Source organism: Maniola jurtina, chromosome 9, assembly GCF_905333055.1.
Source record: "Maniola jurtina chromosome 9, ilManJurt1.1, whole genome shotgun sequence".
Lineage (NCBI taxonomy): Eukaryota > Metazoa > Arthropoda > Insecta > Lepidoptera > Nymphalidae > Maniola > Maniola jurtina.
Genome location: NC_060037.1, coordinates 6,775,762 through 6,798,881, shown reverse-complemented (window position 1 = coordinate 6,798,881; position 23,120 = coordinate 6,775,762). Strand labels below are relative to the sequence as shown.

The 23,120-nt window shown below is 36.9% G+C and overlaps 2 protein-coding genes and 1 long non-coding RNA gene across 6 annotated transcripts; 1 reads left to right on the top strand and 2 right to left on the bottom strand.

Moving 5' to 3' along the window:
* Window positions 1–2,191: 2,191 nt before the first annotated feature.
* On the top strand, window positions 2,192–10,405 carry LOC123868141 (U3 small nucleolar RNA-associated protein 4 homolog). The gene is made up of 11 exons (XM_045910520.1): window positions 2,192–2,391; window positions 2,625–3,004; window positions 3,524–3,705; window positions 4,055–4,245; window positions 5,149–5,304; window positions 5,745–6,084; window positions 6,635–6,818; window positions 7,617–7,840; window positions 8,974–9,141; window positions 9,841–9,936; window positions 10,248–10,405. The coding sequence occupies exons 1-11, from the start codon at window positions 2,291–2,293 to the stop codon at window positions 10,365–10,367; spliced, it is 2,142 nt and encodes a 713-aa protein (XP_045766476.1). The 5' UTR covers window positions 2,192–2,290; the 3' UTR covers window positions 10,368–10,405.
* On the bottom strand, window positions 7,381–20,470 carry LOC123868143. 2 transcript variants are annotated; one of them, XR_006796599.1, is made up of 3 exons: window positions 20,386–20,470; window positions 17,602–17,607; window positions 7,381–7,391 (listed from the first exon to the last, which is right to left on the bottom strand). It is a non-coding gene; the product is annotated as an uncharacterized LOC123868143 (long non-coding RNA). The 2 variants fall into 2 exon arrangements; XR_006796598.1 differs by lacking the exons at window positions 7,381–7,391; window positions 17,602–17,607 and adding exons at window positions 11,082–11,092; window positions 19,624–19,628.
* On the bottom strand, window positions 10,725–19,804 carry LOC123868142. Of its 3 annotated transcripts, XM_045910521.1 has the most exons (6): window positions 19,712–19,804; window positions 13,736–13,976; window positions 13,112–13,218; window positions 12,888–13,001; window positions 12,269–12,407; window positions 10,725–11,314 (listed from the first exon to the last, which is right to left on the bottom strand). In XM_045910521.1, exons 2-6 carry the CDS (start codon window positions 13,819–13,821, stop codon window positions 11,158–11,160), a joined length of 603 nt encoding a protein of 200 aa, XP_045766477.1. In that variant the 5' UTR covers window positions 13,822–13,976; window positions 19,712–19,804; the 3' UTR covers window positions 10,725–11,157. The 3 variants fall into 3 exon arrangements, with proteins under 3 accessions (XP_045766477.1, XP_045766480.1, XP_045766478.1); XM_045910524.1 differs by lacking the exon at window positions 12,888–13,001; XM_045910522.1 differs by lacking the exons at window positions 13,736–13,976; window positions 19,712–19,804 and adding an exon at window positions 14,420–14,742.
* Window positions 20,471–23,120: the final 2,650 nt, after the last annotated feature.

The window sequence follows — 23,120 nt, the reverse complement described above, 5'->3', positions numbered from 1 at the left end:
TGTCAGCATTTGGAGACAAAACATTGGGATTTGATGCAGCGTTTTTATAAAATTTTAAAAATCACAAAAGTCTGGATTAAAATTAAGATAAAAACTAAAAACCAAATGTGTGACGCTGTGTTTTGTGCCTCCAGATATGAGAAAGAAGGCGTCCAAGTTCCTGAATTGCCTTTTCATAGGTAAGTCTTTAATAACTATTTCATCGATACCAACCGCGACTTTTATTCCGAAAATCGCTAAAAATCAAAGATTTACATGTTATAAGTGTAATTATCTCGTGTAATACTGACAAAAATCACGTTTTACAGCGCAATTTAATTTTAATTTATGAATTATTTTAGGCATCATTTGTAGTGATGTGTACACACTTTATCGATAAAATCAAATTTGTCTTTTATCGTATAAATAACATTTGCTTACTTTTGTAGATTTCCAAAATGTCCTGAATTTAGAACTGCGTGGATCAGGGCCATAAAACGAAAAAACTGGGAGCCAAAGGAATATTCTCGTCTATGCTCCAAACATTTCGAAGAGTCTTGTTATACATATTTCTGGTTTAAAAATAAATAAATTGAAATCAGATGCAATACCAACTATATTTGAAGGATATCTTATATACCATCAACCAGTAAGCACTAAGCACTTTCAAATTGTATGTAGGTACCTATCCACTAATAAATATATAGTAATATTACACTTTTCTTTATTTGACAATAGTTAAACAAAAAGGGAAAGAGGGAAATTATTTTTCAGGATTGAGGTACAAGTGAGTTTAAATAATTTCTCATGTTTTACTGATGTTTTCTTAAATTTTATTATCATCGTAAGGAATTTTGCATTTTTAACTAGTAACAGCAAGACATAAATAAATTCATTTAATTTCAGGTTATACAAAAACGAAAACCACTTCGAGAGCTGGCTAATAATAAAACAAAAGGAAGGGTTTGGACATTTTCCTCAGTCAGTTTTCAATGTCTAGCTCTCTATAATTTTGTTGACCTAGAATTCTTGACGTTTAAAGAGCTTTCTATTTTATAATACAGCAAGATCCCAGAAGCACCAGAACGTATTTACTTATTTTCTGAGAAATGGCCAATTTACAGGTATCAGCTGCTAAAGATACATAATTAAAACATATGAGTGTAGATTTTATGTATGTATATTTTACAGAAGATTGTAAATAATTAATATTCAATGCTGCCAGAAACTTTCCGTCTCAAAAAATAACATTGCAAGTACATAAAATATGTCTACGTTAATAGTAATACCTAATACGTAATAAATTGATTTAAATTATTTGAAAAGTGTTTCATTTTACTTTTGTTTTTACTGAATATAATCGTCCGCGTGGATTTAGGTTTTTAAAAATCCCGTGAGTAATCTTTAATTTTCTGAAGTAAAAAGTTGTCAATTTCCAGAACGTAAGCTATCTCTGTACATACAAATCGGTACAACGGATGGGCTTTTAAGAATCCCATGGGAACTCTTTGATTTTTTCGGGATAAAAGTAGCCTATGCCCACTCTTAGAGTGTAAACTAACTCTGTACCAAATTTCATCAAAATCGGTTAAACTACTGGGCCGTGAAAAGCTAACAGACAGACTGAGATACACTTTCGTATTTATAATATTAGTATGGATAAGTATATATTGCACGTAGTCCGTCGTAGTAACATAGAAAATTAATTTTGATGTGGTATCGATATACCCAAATTCGCCATCCCAGCCCTAGATGGTGCACACAGTGACAAAATGACTTACGCACACAAAAATAATTGACACGCATTTTCAGTTTATTATCGGTCCATAGTTATAATACATATATATAGTCCATGACTGGCACTGTCCAAGACGTCGAGTCAAATCTTGAGGGTCTGTGAGCTTCAGTCAAAGTCAAAATCACAAAGTGATCACAAGGACTTCGTCTGCGATGGCGTTTGCTGGCGCGCGTGCTGTGCTTGTTTGGAGTGTTTTTTTTTGTTAAGAGTGGTTGGTTTTTGTGTTAGTTGGTGTTTTTTGGTGGTGGAACTGACTGGGAAGCGCTCTAAAGGGGCGCCGCGCGTATGTCGGCGGGCGCCGGCGCAGACGGAGTCCATACTTGTATAAATTCAATAACTTGAAAATATCACAAACTTGACATTGGCTAATCAGAGTAAAGCCAGATTTAAAGAAAGAACAAAAAAAAAAAAGTGATCACAAAAAAAAAAGTCAAAATATTACCATGCTTCCATGCTGAATTTGAATTTTTGTGTTTTAAATATTTAAATTAATTTGTTAATTGTTTTGTTGAAATGGCTTGTAAACTTCATAGAGTGCGATATTACAATCCGAAGCCAGTACCAGTGAACTGCGCTGCATTCAGCAAAAGCAATAAGGTTCTCGCATTGGCAAGGTAAGTTTGAATTTTAAATTTAAATAAAAAATACAATGCTCATGATCTAATTTAGCCAGCTAGTCACGAGTAGCTGCATCTATCGGTGCCTCTGATGCTTTCACTTTTTCAGTCACTCATCATTAACACTGCCACTAGTTTGTTGTGGGCCATCCCAGCAAGATCGCTCAAATTGTAACTAGATAAAGCTTATTTTTCCGAGTAAATAAGAAATTTTGCAATTTTCCTTACAGGCAAGATGCATCAATTGAGATATGGGATCTAAATTTCGCTCCATTCCTCATCAAATTTATACCAGGTGTTGCGAACACTTCAGTCGAAGCCCTGGGTTGGATCCATCAGAGATTGATATCAACAGGACTTGGTGGTGCACTGATTGAATGGGACATCGAAAAACTCTGTGTTAAGAAGACAGCAATTCTAACGGGTTATGCTGCATGGTGTCTTGATGTGAATTCTACTAATTCTATGGTGGCAGTTGGAACTGAACAGGGCTATGTTAACTTGTACTCTGTTGAAGATGATGACATTGTTTACAAAAAATTGTTTGATAAACAAGAAGGGAGGATAATGTGTTGTAAATTTGACCATACTGGAAATATATTAGTTACAGGTAATATGTACTATATAATATGTATAACTTTCCTACAAGTCATATACAAAGGATGCCAATAGGACCGTATTACTAAGCCTCCACTGTCCATCTGTCTGTCTGTCTGTCAGTGTCAAATTTTTCACAGAATATGTCAGCTATAACAACATATAATAATTATTTAAAAATAGTCACCATTAAAAAAGTTTCATTTCTTGTATGATGGTATGGAACCCTTTGTGTGCTGATCAGACTTGCACTTGACAGATTTTCTTATTTATCATATAGGTTTAAGCTTGAGAATCCTCGAAGAACAGGTAGAATGCTGCTATTAGATATTGTCCTAAGTCATATAGCTATTAACTGAAGCATAAATTGTAAAAAATTGTTAATGTGTGGGAAAAATAAAGCTATAATAAAAATAAAATTTAGTCTAGCTTTCTTGTAAGTGAAGCAGTTTTCATGTACAAGACGCTTAGTATTTACAAAATATTCTGTCTTCCTTATCAAATGTTCTTAAATAAAACTTTGAAATTTCAGGTTCCATAGATTGTATAAGGGTGTGGAATGTAGAGACAGGGCATGCAACCTGTAAGATGTCAGTAACCTGGCGAGGTAGGGAGACCATAGTGTGGTGTCTTGCTGTCTTGTCTGATGGTACAGTGGTCTCTGGAGACAGTTTTGGAAGACTTGCTTTCTGGGATAGCAATATGGGTGACCAGGTAATCATTTCCATAGCTAAATTGATTGTTTTTATCACCATTTAAATGAATGTTATATACCATAATACAACATACAGTATGCGATATGTATCGCGCTCCCCCCCCCCCCCCCCCACTACTAAATAAACAGGAAAATCAAGCATTACGCACTACCAACACCACACAACTCTTCCGGAACACACTATGCAATTGTACATTGTGGAGTCTACATCTCCAGAGTATGCTTCAGTGCCGGAGTGAAACATTGTGTTCTGGAAGATTTGTGTAGTGTTGGTGTTTGGTGCTTTTCCTGCTTCTGCTAGTGTAATGCCTGTTTCTATCCAACAATAAAATTTTAATCAATTTGCAGATAGAATCCTACTCAATACACAAGCGTGATATATTATCGCTAGTGGTGGCAGATGATGAGAAACATATCTACTGTAGTGGAGTGGACCCTGTCATTACTCGCTTTGTCAAAGTGGACAGTGGCACAGGCAAAGAGACCAGTGCAAGTTGGGTTAGGGATGTACAGAGGCATATACATGAACATGATGTCAGGTATCATTTAAAACTAAAGCATTTTTGCAATTTCTCTGATATTTCCTTCCATCATGAAAATACAAGAATATGTACATATATACTACTATGCTATGTCAATTTTAATCGCTGGTATGCTTGGTGGAGTGTTTCGAATCTGCACTAAAATAACTGTCATTTTCTATAGCACACCTTATCTAGCTTACTTGTATATATACATATATTATGTACTAGCTGTGCCCGCGACTTCGTTCGCGTGGAATAGTGACTTTTCGGGCAGCATATTTTGAATTACATATACCGTCGTTTGGGTAGTACGTTAAAAATGTTCGCAGTGATTCTTTAAATTGACATAACTTTTTTATTTATGAACCGATTGACATGAAATAAACACTAAATGTTAAGTGAAGCTTACTACAATATATTAGTGAAAACTGTATCTAAATCGAATAAGCCGTTTCTGATATTAGCGTGCACAAACACACAGACAAACAGACAAAAAAAAAATTAATTACAATTTCGGGTTCGGCATCGATATAATAACAACCCCTGCTACTTTTTTTTATATATATTTCCATTGTACAGACACCATTTTTCTACAATTTTATTATATGTCGCACAAAATAGCATGAACAGGGAGTTGGCCATATCCCTTGGGGATGGCAACTCCAGCGAGATATTAAAACAACAACTCAATAAGACCATTTCACTAAACAAATCATTCCTGAGGGATATGGCCAACTCCCGGTTAATGCCGTTTTGCTGCGACATAATATATACAATAAGTGTGTGAGCATTAATTTTTCACTGTCTGACAAGTGCTATATCTTGTACTTTAATGATCCAAACATTACCCCTGATATTACATTTTGTTTCTGCTCTTACTATCAACTCTTACCTTCTTTAACTTGAATTTATTTTCAGAGCTCTATTGTTACATGAGAATACGTTAATATCTGTTGGGACCGATGGCTACTTAACCCTTTCAAGACATCCGCCAAAATGGGTGATGAGAATACCCCCAATGATTCCATACCCTAGATCATCTGTTAGTGCAAAGGAGAAATTATTGCTGTTAAGGTATGCCACCACTATTTATTATTTTGTATACTATGACGGGTTCTCAATCAAATCACTACCCATAAATGTGAAAGTTTTTTTAATTCACTGTAGAAACACTGATGGAAAGTGATTATGTCACTTATGATGGAACATGTTTGCCTAAAAGATGTCTATTTAGTTTTCTTTGGTGGTTTATCCTTCAATCTCGCCGCAATTGATTGACGTGATCTTTTGCATGGAATTAGAAAAATATGGAGAGTGATAAAGGCTACTTTATATTTGAAAATCAAAGAGTTCCGACAGGAATCATCTATAGGTATCATCTACTTGGTATATAAATAGCTTGTAAGCCAATTTTTTATCCTGGAAAATAAAAAAATCTTAATCGGCGCGGACGAAGTCGTGGGTTGAAATAGGTAAATCTAAAAGCTCTGACAGATTGTGTTCATGTCTTTTAGGTACATCAACTATCTAGAAGTTTGGAAGTTAGGTTCATACGAAGTAAACCAAAGTGGAAATGTAACATTAAATAACAGTACAAGTGAACTTAAGAAAGACATAAAACAGGACAACAGTGGCAATCAATTGGAAGCAGATTCTGAAATTATTGTTGGAAATGGATTTAACCAGCAAAACGAAAATGACAAACAGACTCTCAAATTGACAGAGCAGCCGATAAAACTCGTGTCCATACAAACCAAGGGCAAGAAACAAATAAAATGTTGTGAATTGTCTCCCAGTGGGGAGTTAGTAGTTTATTCTACTGATAGTAGTATGAGAATGCTAAAGTTGGAATCTGTAAGTATGCTTTTCTTAGTAGTTAACTAGTCACTTAACATTCATCATTTGTCTGGGCATAACACAGATCTTATGGGTGTACTACAACAGAAAGATTTTTTATTTCAAAGAGATTTTGAATCGTAAAGTTATCTACTACTGGTTTTGAATATACTTCATACAGAGAAGAACCAGTAAGATACTTGGAGGTTGCTCTTTTCTAATATTCAATTTACAATATTCATTTCAGTTATCATCAATTGTATTCAATTTGATTGAACTTTTGTTGCTTGGATTGGATGGTTGTGAAGTGGTTATTGCAATTTTCATGGATATAAATTGAAAAATGACAAACTTCCAATCTTTCATCCCCTTTAACTATGTTAACCAGTATTTTAGTCTGTGGATTGATAGATTAGTCAGTCAGTCATGTCAAGTTGTTTTATATCTATAGATAAATCTTTTTATATACATAAACGGTACAGTTAATTCACGGTTTTGGACCATGTTTTCTCAAATTCAAATCGGATTAGTGCACAAGAGCCCTATACGATACTTTATTTACTTGCAGGACGAAGATCAGAGCAACGTATCACTAACTAAAGTCCTCATCAGCGGCGTAACGCGCTGCGACCGAGTGGCCTTCACTGCTGACTCAAGGACAATGATCGTTTGGTGCAGCGGGGAGCTCAAAATATTGCAAGTAGACCCCGAGGCGGGCGCGACTGTGGTGCAGTCTATAACGTGTGAGAAATGTGAGTGGTTGTCGCAGTTTTATAACAAACTAGTTTTTATAATTTTAATGATAGTGTTTTACCTACACTTTCAAGGCTAAATAATTTTTAAATACATATAAAAAATTGCACAATCGGCAGAAATCGAACCTGCGTCTACTGGGTTCGCGCCCGACGCTCGCTCCAACCACTAAGCCACGGCATCGCTTACTGCCAGTAACGAAATGTGTTTTATGTATGTTCAGTGTTCACTCAGTACTAAATGTACGGTATGTATTTAAATACCTATTATTTAGATAGGCACTTGTTCTTGCCCGCAACTTCGTCCAGGTGATATAATTTATTCAAAATTCAAAAACCGGTCAAGTGCGAGTTGGACTCATTATCGTACAAGAAATCTTAAACCAGTATGATAAAAGTTTACAAGTTAATGCCTTCGGCATCTTGATGTGATTTAGTAAACTAATTATTTTGGAAACACAAATCTTTAATTTTTTTTGAGATGGAACCACAAATTCACTGTTTTCATTTTTCCCTTTACTTGTGCTATAAGATCAGGCTACCTGCCGAATTTAACAGGCTACTTTAAGTTACCTAGCAAGTGTTATAATATAATATCAGACAAGCTTTTCACATGTTTTTTCATATGCTAAAGCTTTTCAGAAAATGGGTCCAATTTGCGCATTACAACTTTTTGATCTAAAATTAAGAAAGTTAACTGTGTATGGTTAGATCAGGAAATGATGGGGCTGGTATTCTTTATTTTAAAAAACTTACGAGATGAGGTTGCACTTAGTTAACTTAAAAATTTCTTTTCAGATCTAAAATCAAAGTCGATTTTACACCTCGTGGTATCCAAAGAAACACCTTCAGGAGCGATTTACGTGGTAGTCGCCGACACACAGGGAGATATTGCGATTTGGATAAAAAAGACGAAGAAATTTGAATTTTATGCTTCACTGCCTCGGTTCCGATGCTTGCCGTCTGCTATGACTTTTAAAAATAACCAAGAAAATCTAGTAGTGGTTTACGTGGATCAAAAGGTAAGGTACTAATTTTTCATCATATTTTTTATTGACTTTTCGTCGAAACCGGTAATCGGTAATCTATCTAGTATAACTAAATATATGTAAACTTAAAAAAAAACCAATTGGATTGAGATTGAAATAAAGCTTTTGAATTCGAACTAATTATCATTATACCTATGTTACTAGAGGATGCCCGCGGCTTTGCCCCCGTGGATTTCGTTTTTGTTAATCCTGTAGGAACTCTTCGATTTTCCTGGATAAAAAGTAGCCTATGTCCTTCCCCGGGATGTACCCCAAGTCTGTACCAAATTTCATTCAAATCGGTTCAGCGGTTGGGCTGTGAAAACGTAGCAGACAGACAGACAGACAGACAGACAGACTTTTGATTCATAATATTAATATGGAAGTATGGATAGCACGGATTTGCTTAACCGATTTAGAAGGTACAGAGATAGTTTATATTTCAGAGAAATATATAGGTTATAGCTATTTGACACTGGCATAGTGTGTTGTGCTTCAAAAGCCACCAAACAAGAAAAGAAAGAAAGGTATATATTGCTTTTATCTACGTGTTATTTAAATCCCCGTGGACGCAGGTGAAGTCGTGTACGCTACATACATCCTACTTTATGTTTGTGGGCACCATCTAGTACTAAATCTACTTCTTTGTCGTAACACTCTTGGCAGAGCGGTCGTGGTCATCACGAGGTGACGTTTTTGGGGTCAGATGTTATACGTCTCACGAGCATTTGCCACTTCAGCAGCAGCAGTACCAAATAGACTTATCAGTCGCAGCATTACCAAATAGACTTATCGGAATCTAAGGGCACTAACGAGAGAATCAATAAACAAACAAGAAATCACACGGCTGCTGCGGTGATGGAGAGGTGCGGGAGGGGTGACAGTTGATGAATCACTGAGCTCTCGCATCATGTTATCACACTCCTACACTTCTCCACACCTAGAACTACAGTAAGAACCTATTTAGTTGGCATTCCGAACCAGTGGTAAATTATTTTGACGATTCAAAAGCACTTGTACAAGTCTACTTGAATAAAAATTTTTTCTATTCTAGTTATGCGTTATGCCTGTAATTTTTTTTAAAACTATCCTCCTATAGCCGAGTAATAAATACAAATTAATTATAGATTTTAGAATATCAACTGGTAGAGAAGAAAGTATTCGAGGGAACGGTACATCGGGCCGAGTGGCACGCGCGCACCTCGCCCGTTATGTCGCTCAGCGCACATCCCGCGCGCGACGCGCTTGTGATGCAGGACGATGTCTCGCTGTGGGTGCTGGATAAGAACGACCAGGTATGTTCTGCATAATACGTCGTTTACTCTAGTAGCAGAAAGTGTTCGAGACTATGATGCATCGGGCGGAGTGTTTTAAGGGGGTGGGCGGTGCGCCGGCATTATATTGATTTTACACAAGATTGTACACACGCAGAATCAGCCCCCCGACTGTGTAAGAAAAACGTATTCATCGTTATCGAAATCGACAGCAAATTCAGCCCTCTGATTGGTTGATTCGCTATTTACATTTTTTTACAGCCAATCACGGGGCAGAATTTGCTACCGATTACGATAACGATGAATACGTTTTTCTTACACAATTGGGGGGGGGGGGGGGGGGGGCTAAGCTAAGGTAAGCTTTTAGCTATCCATGCATTGAGCAATTAGTTTGCTATATACTAAAAACTTACCCGAGTACCTTTATTTCAGTTATTGGTACTAGAGCGAAATGGTTCTATGGCTTTCGGTAAGCGGTACCCTATAATATACTCGAAGTATTGATTTGGGCAGCTTTTCACTTATTTGTTGCAAGGCCACTTTGTAATTTAATGACTGGCGCTATCTACTATACTTTGATGTTACTATGTCTGAAACCTTCACGCAAGTTAAAAAAAAACAAAAAGGTGTCAATTCATTTGGATGAACGATGCGCGAACGCATAGGTAAAGGACACACAAAGATAAAATATTATTGTCATCAATCATTATTTTATTTCAGATTGACAATGAAGACCATCAGCCATTGCCCAAAAGGATGCCCAACATGCCTTATAGACCCAACATAAACGCTGGATTACGCATTATTCCGATAAAGGTGCGTATTGATTGACTACTGGATACTGTTTACACCAAGTACTTAATAAGACATATATTCTAATTTCTAAATAAATCTATATGTATGTTCCGTTTTTCGCTTACACCAGGAACAAAATGTACAAATGCGTGTGAAGAAAGTGAAGTTTATTATTTTGTGGATAGTTGAATCTAGTACCTATAAAAGTAAATCACCAATAAATTATTTGTATAGAACAAACTTCCCACAATGTGCCTTGGTCTTTAGCACGAACGGCTAAAAGCCTGTCTTTTTATTGAAACCTTTGGTAACTTTGGTACCTTCTATTGCAGTATTTGGCTGGATTCCATTGGCTGGGGGACGATGAAGCGGTGACGTTGGAAGTTTTGCCAGAAAATATAGTTTCACAGTTACCACCCCCTATAATGAATACTAAGAAACATGTGTTATAAATATGATAGTTTTTTAATATAATTGTTTATATACTTAATTGTTTTTTATTTCCATATAGCTTACCAATTATCATGGATGTAAATAATATAACAGTGAGTTTGCATTGACGAAACATTCACAAAAATGTGTTTTGCACTGTCATATCACTTGAAGAACTTTTTGTCATTTTATAGCTCTTCTCTTGACATACAAATCTTACAATCTGTCAAAGAATTTACATGATTTTCTCCAGTGCGCACGCGCCAGGAAATCAAACAAGATAAGGTCATAGATTAGTCACATTTTATTTATTTTTTACTTATATTTATTAAACTTATAGAATATACAGGGCATTTTTGTTACATTAAGTGCGCTGATTGTCACAAAAACCACAGTTGATTTTACCGGGCACTACGTTAACTTATTATACATACAATACAACAATGTCAAAGATAAATGTTTAATGTTTTTGGTTCAAATTCACAGTTATCGCGTGAAACAGGAGCCGACTCATAAAACCAATCACGTGCTCTCGCGCGATAGAAATCCCCACTGGTTCCCTTTTGTTTATTGTCCGTGGTCGCAAAGTTCTACTGGTCGATCCAAAGGCAATTTTTTTGCCTGTGTTTCTGTCAATCGAACCATGATCATAAATAACAATATTAAATTTATTGGTACTGGATCTATTGATTGAGTAGAAACAAGATAAATATTTTTGCCCATGGTATTACTACATCTAAGAGACCTAAAAATCGAGTAGGTATTAACGCATTTTTGAAAAGTTTGCCGGTCACTACCAACCGCGCAGTTTCAACTTTCTTGACGAGAACTGTACATACGAGTATCATTTATTCTATCGAGTTGAAACGAGGTTATAGAGAGTTGTTGCGGCCGTGCCCACATGTCGTCGGTGACTTCGCAGCGCGCAGCGGGTAGCGTGTACGATATTGGGTCTCCTTCCACGCTTCTGTAACATATTGATTCTTTTAAGCGCATGGGGATAAATAAATCAATGATTAGGCTTCATGAATGCTCTATAGTATAGAGCATTCATATAAGTGTCTATACCATATACAGGCCTTTATGGTAAACAAAATTATATAACTTAGCATCTTTGGAGCACGTTTGAACTTTGGATAGCCATTGACTGCTGGACATAGGTCACTTAAGCTTGTATCAAAGTCCGTCGTTTTTAAAGTTACCTATTTACTACGATGAAAATTAGCATTTAGCTTTTCATTTAAAAATAAAAAAATACGTTTACGTAATTTTTGAAAATTCTACTCCCAAGGGAGTTAAATTGGAGATGAAGGGTAGGTAAGTCCGTCATTTTTAACCCCCGACCCAAAAAGAGGGGTGTTATAAGTTTGACGTGTGTATCTGTGTATCTGTGTATCTGTCTGTGGCATCGTAGCGCCTAAACGAATGAACCGATTTTAATTTAGTTTTTTTTGTTTGAAAGGTGGCTTGATCGAGAGTGTTCTTAGCTATAATCTAAAAAAATTGGTTCAGCCGTTTAAGAGTTATCAGCTCTTTTCTAGTTTTCTTGTAGAAAAGAAGGTTAGATAACCGTTAGGTTCATAGTATTATGTCAATAGACAAATGTCAAGCTGTCAAGATGGACGTTGCCTAAATACATAATTATTTATTTGAAAATGATGTTTTGGAAATCTCAAATACTTTGGATCGTCGGGGGTGTTATAAATTTTTAATTTACACTTGTTCAAGTTATTTCCATTAAAAATGGTATTTGGGTTTTCGTTTAGAAATGAAGCGATACGTATTTCAGGATTTTTGGAAATTTCACCTCCACGCCGATTTTCTAAATTCCACCCGAGTAAATCCGGGGTGAGTCAGCTAGTAATAATATAAAATAACGCTCAACGCGGCTAAAGAAGTTTTCACTTCGAAAAATACTTGCCCCAAAAATATCATGGTCTGCTTATACGGGTCGTATATTTGTCCGGGCGGTAGTGGAGGACGTATCGGGTAGTCGCGAACTGTTTTAACTTGAGGTCCAAACCGCTCCAAACTACACTGGGCTCGACGACCTATTACACCTGAAATTAATTTTTACAAGTTAACAAGTGTACTTAAATTAAAAATTTATAACACCCCCGACAAGTGAAGGTTACAGTAACTAGAAAAAAGCTGATAACTTTCAAACGTCTGAACCGATTTTCTTGGATGATAGCTAAGAACACTCTCGATCAAGCCACCTTTCAAACAAAAAAAACTAAATTAAAATCGGTTCATTAGTTTAGGAGCTACGATGCCACAGACAGATACACAGATACACACGTCAAACTTATAACACCCCTCTTTTTGGGTCGGGGGTTAAAAAATATTAGAATCGCGCTGGAACACTTTGTTTTGCTGACAAAAAATTCTTTCACCAGTAGAGTAGCTACATTATTCCGGTGTGACACAGGCTATATTTTATTTTCGAAAATTAGAGATCCCACAAAAATTGCAATAGGCTACACGTGCGAAGCCAGGGCGGGACGCTAGTCTTCTCAAGTATTTTCGGGTAATATTACCGGCACTGGTGGGCGGAAGTGGTGCAGGCGAAGGATCAATGTTGACGGAAATCTCCTTTTCGGGTTTGCAGCTCACAGAACGAACTCCTGCTCGATACTCATCCAGAGACATACCTAAGGCAGATTATTTTATTAGTTAATTTAATTATTGGTACAATATTATATTATAGATATAGACTAGCGACCCGCCCCGGCTTCGCACGGGTGCAATGCTGATTACGTACCTAATTTCTGCGCTTCTTCTTCCTGCACTTCGCGTACTCGACTGAGGAAACCCCAGCGTTGCTGCCAAAGACGGGCTGCATGCTTTTCTTTTTTGCTCACCGATTTCCTAAAAAAAATGTTCTTTTAAGTGTCAAACTACTAGAAAAGGTCATTATCCTTGGCGCACTGTAAGCTAAAGGTCTGCATAAATTGCATCCCAAACAAGCGACCTGCCTATCTAATTCTGTATGTTGATCTAAACTTAATAAATAAAATTGAAGTGTTTGTCTGTTTGAACGGGCCAATCTTCGGAATGGCTGAACCTATTTTGACGGGACTTTCACAGACAAATAGAGGAGTAACCACTTTTACACACAATGGAGGAGTTATGTTTTTCTACCTATGTACACTGATATCTCTGAGATTTCTGAACCGATTTGCGTAATTTTTTTTAAATCGATAGAGGAACTTTGCGACATTATTCCATAAAAAATTTGGATTCTAACTCCTCAATCCTGATGCTGGAGGGGATCTGACCAATCCACACGGGCGAAGCTGCGTGCATCATCTAGTACTAATACTAAATATAATCTTACAGTTGTCATTCAATTAAAAAATATATAGTTACGGAAAGAGCTTCATACAAAATTCCTTGAGCTTTGACTGGATCACTGGAAGGCTCTCTGCGGACGCCTATGCCGGCTGCGGGGGCCTGATTTGCATTTTCCATTGCAAGTGGTCACAACTTCATCTAATTACTAATACAAAATTGGTAACGTAATGTATGTGTGAGATGGTGTTAGATTTATTTGTCATGGCAACCACTGCTAGGCCAGAATTGATAAAACGCTTTGCAAAACATCTTTCCGGGTTTCACACCTAACTCTGATAAACAGATCTTGTTCAAAAGAAAATTAGGTAGGTGTTCTGTTAGGTAGTCTTTATTTCAAAACAGCGAATCACCTGATAACTTTGTTCCAGACCTTATTATTGAGAGTAATTAATTACCTATCCATTTTTTATAGTATTGACCCTAGACACAGAATATATTTCTGTAAATCAACTAAAGACCAGTAAATAATAATTTTATTTACCTAACGCGAGCTACTTTTATCTCTAGCTAAATAAACACTTTAGTTTCACTGGCCGTATAATTCAGAAAGAGCCGCATACAAAGAATGTTTCCGTGCTTTTTGCAATTGGAAAATCTTCATAGATTCTTCACAAATTAATGATATCATATTTTTGTGAACTAACTTTCTAGTTTTGAAAATGCTGTAATGTGGCTAAGCACACAAAACTAGTGCGGTCGGCATAAAAGTAGCTACATTTTCTCTTTGAAAAACTCGTAGGACGTTCTACGCGGTGACGCACCAATCGCTACGGCAAACTGTATTGAAACTGCGCAAGTTCTGTGAAGCCTATAGGTACAATTTTAACGTTATGTAGACCGTAGAATGCTCTTTAGACTTCACTAGGACGTCCTCTGTTGAGTCTTTGAAACTTTGGCGTTGTAATTGTTTAACCTCTGCTATTCACGAAAGTCTACGACGAATCATATTATATTATTCTTTTGTTATTTTTCTCTTTAATAATTAAATTACGCCTCGCTACAGCACATTGTATGTTGTAAAAATATTATTAATTTTCACTTGGGTTATTCCGTTGACATTGCAAAGGTCAAGTTACATTTTGAATCGTTTGGGGACTTGGCCTTCTTGTTTTTAAGTCAAACCAAACGGTTTAGTTATGGGTTTAGATTTGATGAGATTTTAAAATGAACTACTTATTTAACAACTCTAAAATAAAGTTATACAATGTAGCTGAATATACCTAGGTAATATTTAGGTTTTTTGGTAATAACTAATACCTACTATAATCATTTTCATATCGTCCCTCATTTCTGGCATCCACAAGTCCCTCTTCTATCAAAAATTTATAAAATACTGCCTGCCCCAGCTTCTACAACGTCTACAAAAAATTTCATGTCCTATCTAGAAGGACTCGATATTGTTTATCGGAATAAAAATATCGTCAATGTTAACTTAGATAGATCCTAAGAGGGACATAAATAAAATGTAATAATAGTCATTCAAAAACAAATAAAATCAATTTCCCTTCCATTATATTATTATTATATTATTATTCCGTTCAAGAACGTGTTGCTACAGCAAACTGGGTATCCATAGCCTGCCTTATATAATATTGGAACATGTTACTACGTATGGAAATTGGAATTAATAAAGAAATAAAGAAAATTTTCAATTTAATATATTTAATGTAGGTACAGAAATCGTTCAGTTTTATTATAAGTACCTATGAGGCTGTGACCCAATTTAGCAGGAGCCTCTGAAGTGGAAAGGTCGTAAATCTCTCGGTGCGAGCTCCCATAAAGTGTCGTAAACCTATCTGGCTACCCACCCCCACGTCTAGACTATAGACCGCATTCTATACCTACCTATACTACCATTATGTATCACAGCTCCAGTTTCGTATCTTTTGGTCTTCTGTTTAAAATGAAATGGCACATCACGGGCAGCTACGTCTAACGTGCGTACTTTTTCAAGCATTTAATTCACATCATCTTCAGTAAGCTACTTTTTCTACTACAGTACAGCTACAGTAGTAAAAAATCTATAATATTATAATTTTGAGGGTCAAAAGGAAAATGGAACCCTTATAGGATCACTTTGTTGTCTGTCTGTCCGTCCGTCGTGTCTGTCAAGAAACCCTATAGGGTACTTCCCGTTGACCTAGAATCATGAAATTTGGCAGGTAGGTAGGTTATAGCACAAGTAAAGGAATAAACCATGAATTTGTGGTTACATCATAAAATTAAGGGTTTAAAGTGTTTGATTTATCGTGCAAAAAGACAAAAAAAAACCCGAGTACGCAACCCTCGGTGTGTGAGTCCGACTCGCACTTGGCCGGTTTTTTCTTATTAGCTTTACTTAGCGGTGGTTAAGACGTCGGCTTTCTATTCGGGCGATACGGGGTTCAACCTCGGGGACGCACATCTACGAGTAACTTTTCGGAGCATGTGCGTTTTAAACGATTAAACAGCTAGCATCTAGCATTAGCACTAGATTTAACGGTGAAGAAACCCATCGTGAGGAAGTCAGCATGACTGAGGATTACTCCATAATGTTCTCAAAAAGGTTTGTAAAGTCTGTCAATCCAGAATTGGCCAGCGTGGTAGACTCAGTAGTGGACCGGTGATGGGTTAATAATGATTTTTATTTACCAAGAAAAAATTCAAATAATTATTTAATCTAAATCTGAATTGAGAACCAAAACAAATTTTCACAGTTTACTAGGTTATATTTTACTGAAAATAGAACATGAAGGACGCACGCGCTTGGGCGCGAAGCTGGCCTTTCTGCGCGCCACCAGCTTATGCCAAAATAAAATATAAATCTTTGAGTTGTTATCAAACAAGACACCGCACATTGGCTCTGCCTTTGTGCGTAAAGTCCCTTGTGTGAAACATTGCTTAATAGGTATATGTAGGTAAGGTAGACATACGGTATATAGACTAGACAGATACCCAATGTGACCTACTTGTTTAAAAGCTGCTGAAGCATTAAGGGCGTATAACTTTCCCGATACGATCGCACAAAGTGCGTTAGCTCTCCCGCCCGCCCACGCGTCTAGACCGACGCACCTAGCTACTATATCCAAATACAATACCCATTATTATAAATACAAAAGTGTGTTTGTGTGTCTTTCATTTACGCTATAATAAGCAAAGGATCGACGAGAATTTTCGCTTTGATATAAATAATAAAGACCTGAGTGGCGTAGGCTATACTTTCTATTCCGAAAATTAGAATTCTCACGGCATTTTCAAAAACCTAAATCACGTGGGTTAAGTGTGTGTGTACATCACAAAGTGGGGGTTTTTTAGTTGTCAATTATAAATTTAGCGGGGTTTGTTTGATTATAAGAGAGAGTATTTGTGTAGATGGTGGTTAATCTAAAATCATGTCAATAAAATGACAAAACCGTAGTGCAAACCTATATTTTATAGTCAATGTTTATAGTAATGTGATAACTTCCGTCAATGAAGAACTATAATATTTTCCGCCCGCCCCCGCGTCTAGACTGCCCTAAATCTAGAGGAAGTAAGCCCAACCTGAATCGGCGTCGCCAATTATATATTTCCAATAGTTGATAGGCCTATAAAAGTAATGGTAAAATTTAAAATAGGTACCTACCAATCAATGTACCTACCTCTTTGAAATAAATGGAAGTGCTACCTAGGTATACAGGTACTAGATACATGGAGGCAATTTGTTAGAGTTCTAACAATAGATTAGTTAAACTTATGAAAATTTACCCTCGGTTAACATCAATTTAGTAAGCCAAACCACACAAAGAAACATACAAACTGCCTTATAAGGCACGATAATGTGAGTATAATACGAGTATGTAAACAAGTGTGAATTAAAAATTTTCAACACCCCCGACAAATCATTTTCAAATAAATAATTATGTATATCTAGGCAACGTCCATCTTGACAGCTTGACATTTGTCAAATTGACACTTGAATATTATGAACCTAAGGGTTATCTAACTTCTTCTTCTTCTAATTCTTTTCTACAAGAAAACTAGAAAATAGCTGATAACTTTTAAACGGCTGAACCAATTTTTTTGGATTATAGCTAAGAACACTCTCGATCAAGCCACCTTTCAAACAAAAAAAAGTAAATTAAAATCGGTTCATTCGTTTAGGCGCTACGATGCCACAGACAGATACACAGATACACAGACACACAGATACACAGATACACACGTCAAACTTATAACACCCCTCTTTTTGGGTCGGGGGTTAAAAAACGATTAAACGAGGTAAAAAATATATTAAAAATTAAATAAAGATGCACTTGCAAGGCACTGTAAAAGAGACAACTTATGGAATAGTCACAAGGACTGTAAAAAGAAAAAGAGGTGGCCCATCCCAGAAATGGGAGGACGACATCAAAGGCACAGCTGGAGTATTATTGTAGAGCCTCGATAGCTCAACGGTTGAGGAGCGGACTGAATTCCGAAAGGTCGGCGGTTCAAACCCCACCCGTTGCACTATTGTCGTACCTACTCCTGGCACAAGCTTTACGCTTAATTGGAGGGGAAAGAGGAGTATTAGTTATGATTAGCATGGCTAATATTCTTAAAAAAGAAACTACTAAGGGTGGGCATCTATGGAGAACTTATGGAGGAGGCCAATGCCCATGGCCAATCTGAATAAATAAACAAGCAGTGAATTCACTATAGTGTCTTTTATAATATAGGTAATAGGTATAAAACGAAAAATAATAATTTATTACTTATTAACAGTAAAAATGTAACTCTGTAATTTCAATAAAAGTAAAGATAAATAATAATTAAATTAATTTAATCTAGCTGTCGTTAAGTACAGACTACAGACTTCATTGCGTAACAAAGCCAGCAATGAAGCCTTCATCTCACCTCCAGACGCGCCTCGTGCATGCCTCACTTGTTGTCCTCCAGCGTGGAGTCTAGACTAAGCAAATAACCAACGCGCCTACTTCAATATTAAGTTGTTTCAACTCGTTCAACATAATATTGTTATTGTACAACTCGTAGATACCACAACAAACGTATGTTACGTATACCTACAACAGGTATAAACAACTTCATTACCCTTTTATGCATAACACTGTTTAAAAGCACTGAATCTTCGACTGCTTAGTGATAACCATAGAATTATTAAGTTCAGATAGCACTCATTACGTAGTTAGCACCGAATTCCTACTTCCATGGTGATACGTACAAAGTACGTGTGAACAGATACTTGGGAATGCATTTGTTCTATTTGAACGTTTTTTTAACGGACGTCAAAAAAGCTCTCGTGCGAATGAGGCCTTAAAGTACTAGAACAAGCTTTAGGTACCGTCTCTTGAGGTGGGCATAGAAAACAACGTCGCAAGCATTATTATGTCCTAGATGATGCCCGCAGCTTCGACCGCGTGGATTGGTCATATCCCCTGCAGCATCAGGATTGAGGAGTTGGAATCCAAATTTTTTTATGAAACAATGTCGCAAAGTTCCCTTAACGATAAAAAAAAATACGCAACTCTGTTCAAAAATCTAGGAGTTATCAGTGAACATAGGTAGATAAACACATCGCCATTCTTTAATGTCGGTTAAAAAAGTAGCCTATGTTACTCCTTGGTTAATCCTCTACTTGTCTGTGAAAGTCCCGTCAAAAGAGGTTTAGCCATTCCAAAGATTAGCCCGTTCAAACAGACATGACACTTCAATTTTATTTATTAGTATATAGATTTAAAAAGAGGTTTTTTTTAACCCCGACCCAAAAAGAGGGGTGTTATAAGTTTAACGTGTGTATCTGTGTATGTATCTGTCTGTGGCATCGTAGCTCCTAAACCGATTTTAATTTAGTTTTTTTTTTTTGTTTGAAAGGTGGCTTGATCGAGAGTGTTCTTAGCTATCTTAGCAAGAAAATCGGTTCAGCCGTTTGAAAGTTATCAGCTCTTTTCTAGTTAAAACCTTCACTAGTCGGGGGTGTTATAAATTTTTAATTTACACTTGTTATTTCTAAGATAGGTAAAGGCTCGCCAATTAATGCTTTACTTACCAGTTGGAGCTGAATAGATACAAAGCGGGCGGCGCGACGCCGAAGGAGCGTCGTCGGTGCGGGCGTAAGTGCAGCGCACTGCAACTATTATTCGCTTCACCTCCAGACGGTGTTCTAGCCTAGCACTTTGTTCGGTCTAGACGAATTGCATTATGGAAATTTATATCTAGACTGCTATTTATACGGGTTCAACTAATGTACAGATAAATGACTTGAACTATTTTAATACTTTTTACGGTGGTTTGTTTGTTCTTTAATGCATCGCTTTTATTCGTCCAACCAAAAAATTACATTTTAACATAGCCTGCGCGATTTTTTTAAAGCGAACTTGTCGAAAATTACGATCGCGCTATAATAATACTTATTAAATAAACGTTCGCCATCTCATTAAGTAGGCACCTACTTAGCTGTATAAACAAGGCTTATGGAAAATTTTACAGTGGCCCGTGGACCATCTACTTTTACTAAATTACTTAGTAATTTTTACATTAATTTAATTCAGGAAATATTGTTTTAAACACGGAACTATTTATCAGCTTAACTTATTTATAAGAATATAATTTTTCTATATTTTAAAGCGCCTTCGTTCAATGAAGAGCAGAAGCAATTTCAAAAGATTTTAGTATGTACACACTACGTGTGCGATGTTACAGCATCTTCTAATTTAGACTGACATTTTTAGGGTTCTGTAGTCAACAAGGACCCCTTATAGTTTCGCCATGTCCGTCTGTTCGTCCGTCCGCGGTCTAGCACTGAAACTCTTAGTTAAGTCGGTACTAGAAAGCAGTAATTTGATATAGGTACCTACGTCTACATGACAAAGTGGTAAAATTAAAATCTTTAAAAAAAATTAGGGTACTTCCCCTACAGTCCCTATTCTATTTTTAAATGGATATGTCTGCCTTTGAATACCGGGGACTGCAAACTGCAGAGCTTATCTACATTATAAAGTTTTCAATATGTAAATATGTAAATGCAGATTACGTAATACTTTCCGAAACTCCCCTGAAAAGCAGTCTGAGCTAGAGAACCTAGATACGTATTTATTTGGACACTAGCGGCCAACCCCGGCTTCGCACGGGTAGTTTATTACAATTTTCGTAGGGATGTCTATTTTTTGAAAATAAAATATAGTCTATGTTATTCAGGAATGATGTAGCTATCTATCTACTGGTGAAAGAAATTTCAAAATCAGTTCAGTAGTTCCAGAGACTATCCCCTATTAACAAACTCACAAACTTGACCTCTTTATAATATTAGTACAGATGAGTAGGTTTTACAGTGTCGATTATTTCATTACAGATTTATATGAGCGTGTGACAAAAGTTGGTACCTAAAAGTTTCCGAGTAGGTACTACCACTGTACTATTATGTATTCTGAGCTATATACCTATTGCTTTTATGTGTGTTCATTGCTGACGAATGGAGACGAATACGAGAAATATAAAAATGTAATATTACTTGCTACATTCGCAAGGACGTGTTGGGTGTAGGTAGACACAATAGAAAATGAAATAACAAATTTCCTTTTTTACATAATCCTCAGAAAAAATATTGTACAGCTATTCTCCTGCGGAGGAGCGGTATTAGAAATTTGAAATATCTAAGAATTTGCTAGAAATCGGATGTTTTATAGTTTACTGTACAAGATAGGCAACTCTTTAATATCAGTAATTGTCGGGCGTATTTGTACATAATTACACATGATCTAACTTGATGTGAAAATCTAAGATGGATTCTAACACAAAATTGTCTAAACAACCTTTAGTTTCTACCTAGATTTTAGGGGTTCTCATAAAATTTTACCGCTGATAGCACAGCTACAAGTTGATGGTAAATACTATTTTTAACCCCCGACCCAAAAAGAGGGGTGTTATAAGTTTGACGTGTGTATCTGTGTATCTGTGTGTCTGTGTATCTGTGTATCTGTGTATCTGTGTATCTGTCTGTGGCATCGTAGCGCCTAAACGAATGAACCGATTTTAATTTAGTTTTTTTTGTTTGAAAGGTGGCTTGATCGAGAGTGTTCTTAGCTATAATCTAAAAAAATTGGTTCAGCCGTTTAAGAGTTATCAGCTCTTTTCTAGTTTTCTTGTAGAAAAGAAGGTTAGATAACCGTTAGGTTCATAATATTATGTCAATAGACAAATGTCGAGCTGTCAAGATGGACGTTGCCTAAATACATAATTATTTATTTGAAAATGATGATTTGGAAAACTCAAATACTTTGGATCGTCGGGGGTGTTATAAATTTTTAATTTACACTTGTTATATTAATTAATTAATACTAATTTCTTAAACTGAACACTTTAAAGTGAAGATTTTTATGTAATCCTGTGAAGATGATACTGCCATTGTCGGAATTAAAATGCCATAAGCCTACTTTGTCGTATTAATTTACGAATTGCGAAAAACCAAATTAAATTTGAATTTCGCGGGCAGACCCGTGTCTTGCACCTTATCCCCCGTCCACACACTGCTCTACTCGCGCAATTAATCGCGATGCCGCCGCACTAGGTCACTTGCCTTTGCAACGAGATGGACGTCGAAACTGTGGCAGCGTGCGCGCTATTGCATACTTACCGACAAAATAGGGAGCGATGGGCGTGAACGAGGAACACGCGAGTAACGCGGCCACACTACGTCTCTGCCTCCGTTCCTCGCTCCTTCCCATGCCACACGGGCATAGTGTGGACGGGGGGTTAAGATATGTAGTAATGAAGAGTCAAGTGAAAAATGTGCGACCGGTTATTTGGGCTAAATTCCTTAATAGGTCGAGTGCGGACGAGCGCGTCGGCTGCCGGGCGCGGATGGGGAGCACGACCCCACGCGTCGCTTGGCGTCCTATTTTTTGCCGAGGCGCAGATTGTCGTAATCGCGGACAGACGACGCGCCAACCGTTAGTTACGGCCGCTCCACTTTAAACCTCATCCATTTTAATTTAACAAAAGTGCCGGCCGATAGCGCGGAGGAAGGACTCATTTCCGTCGGCTGCAGCTCGTCTGACTCACGTCGCCCATTGCGATGGAAAAAAACTTGAGCCGGCATTCCCCATGACGCGGACGGCTGCCACTGATGCTCCTGTAGGAAGCATTGAAGCGCTTCAAGTGCCACACGCCTTATCCGTTACCGCGGGAACTACGACGAAATACGACAATTGAATTTTTTTTAAAGATTTCATCCGCGTGGATTTAGAAAATCCCATGGGAATTCTTTGATTTTCCGGGATAAAAAGTAGTCTATGTCCGTCTCCAGGATGCAAACTTTACTATCTCTGTACCAAATAAATGATGCCCGCAATTACTTATTCAGTGAATTTAGATTGTTAGGGTACCGTACCTCAAAAGGAAAAACGATCCTTAGAGGATCACTTCGTTGTCTGTCTGTCTGTCTGTCAAGAAACCTATAG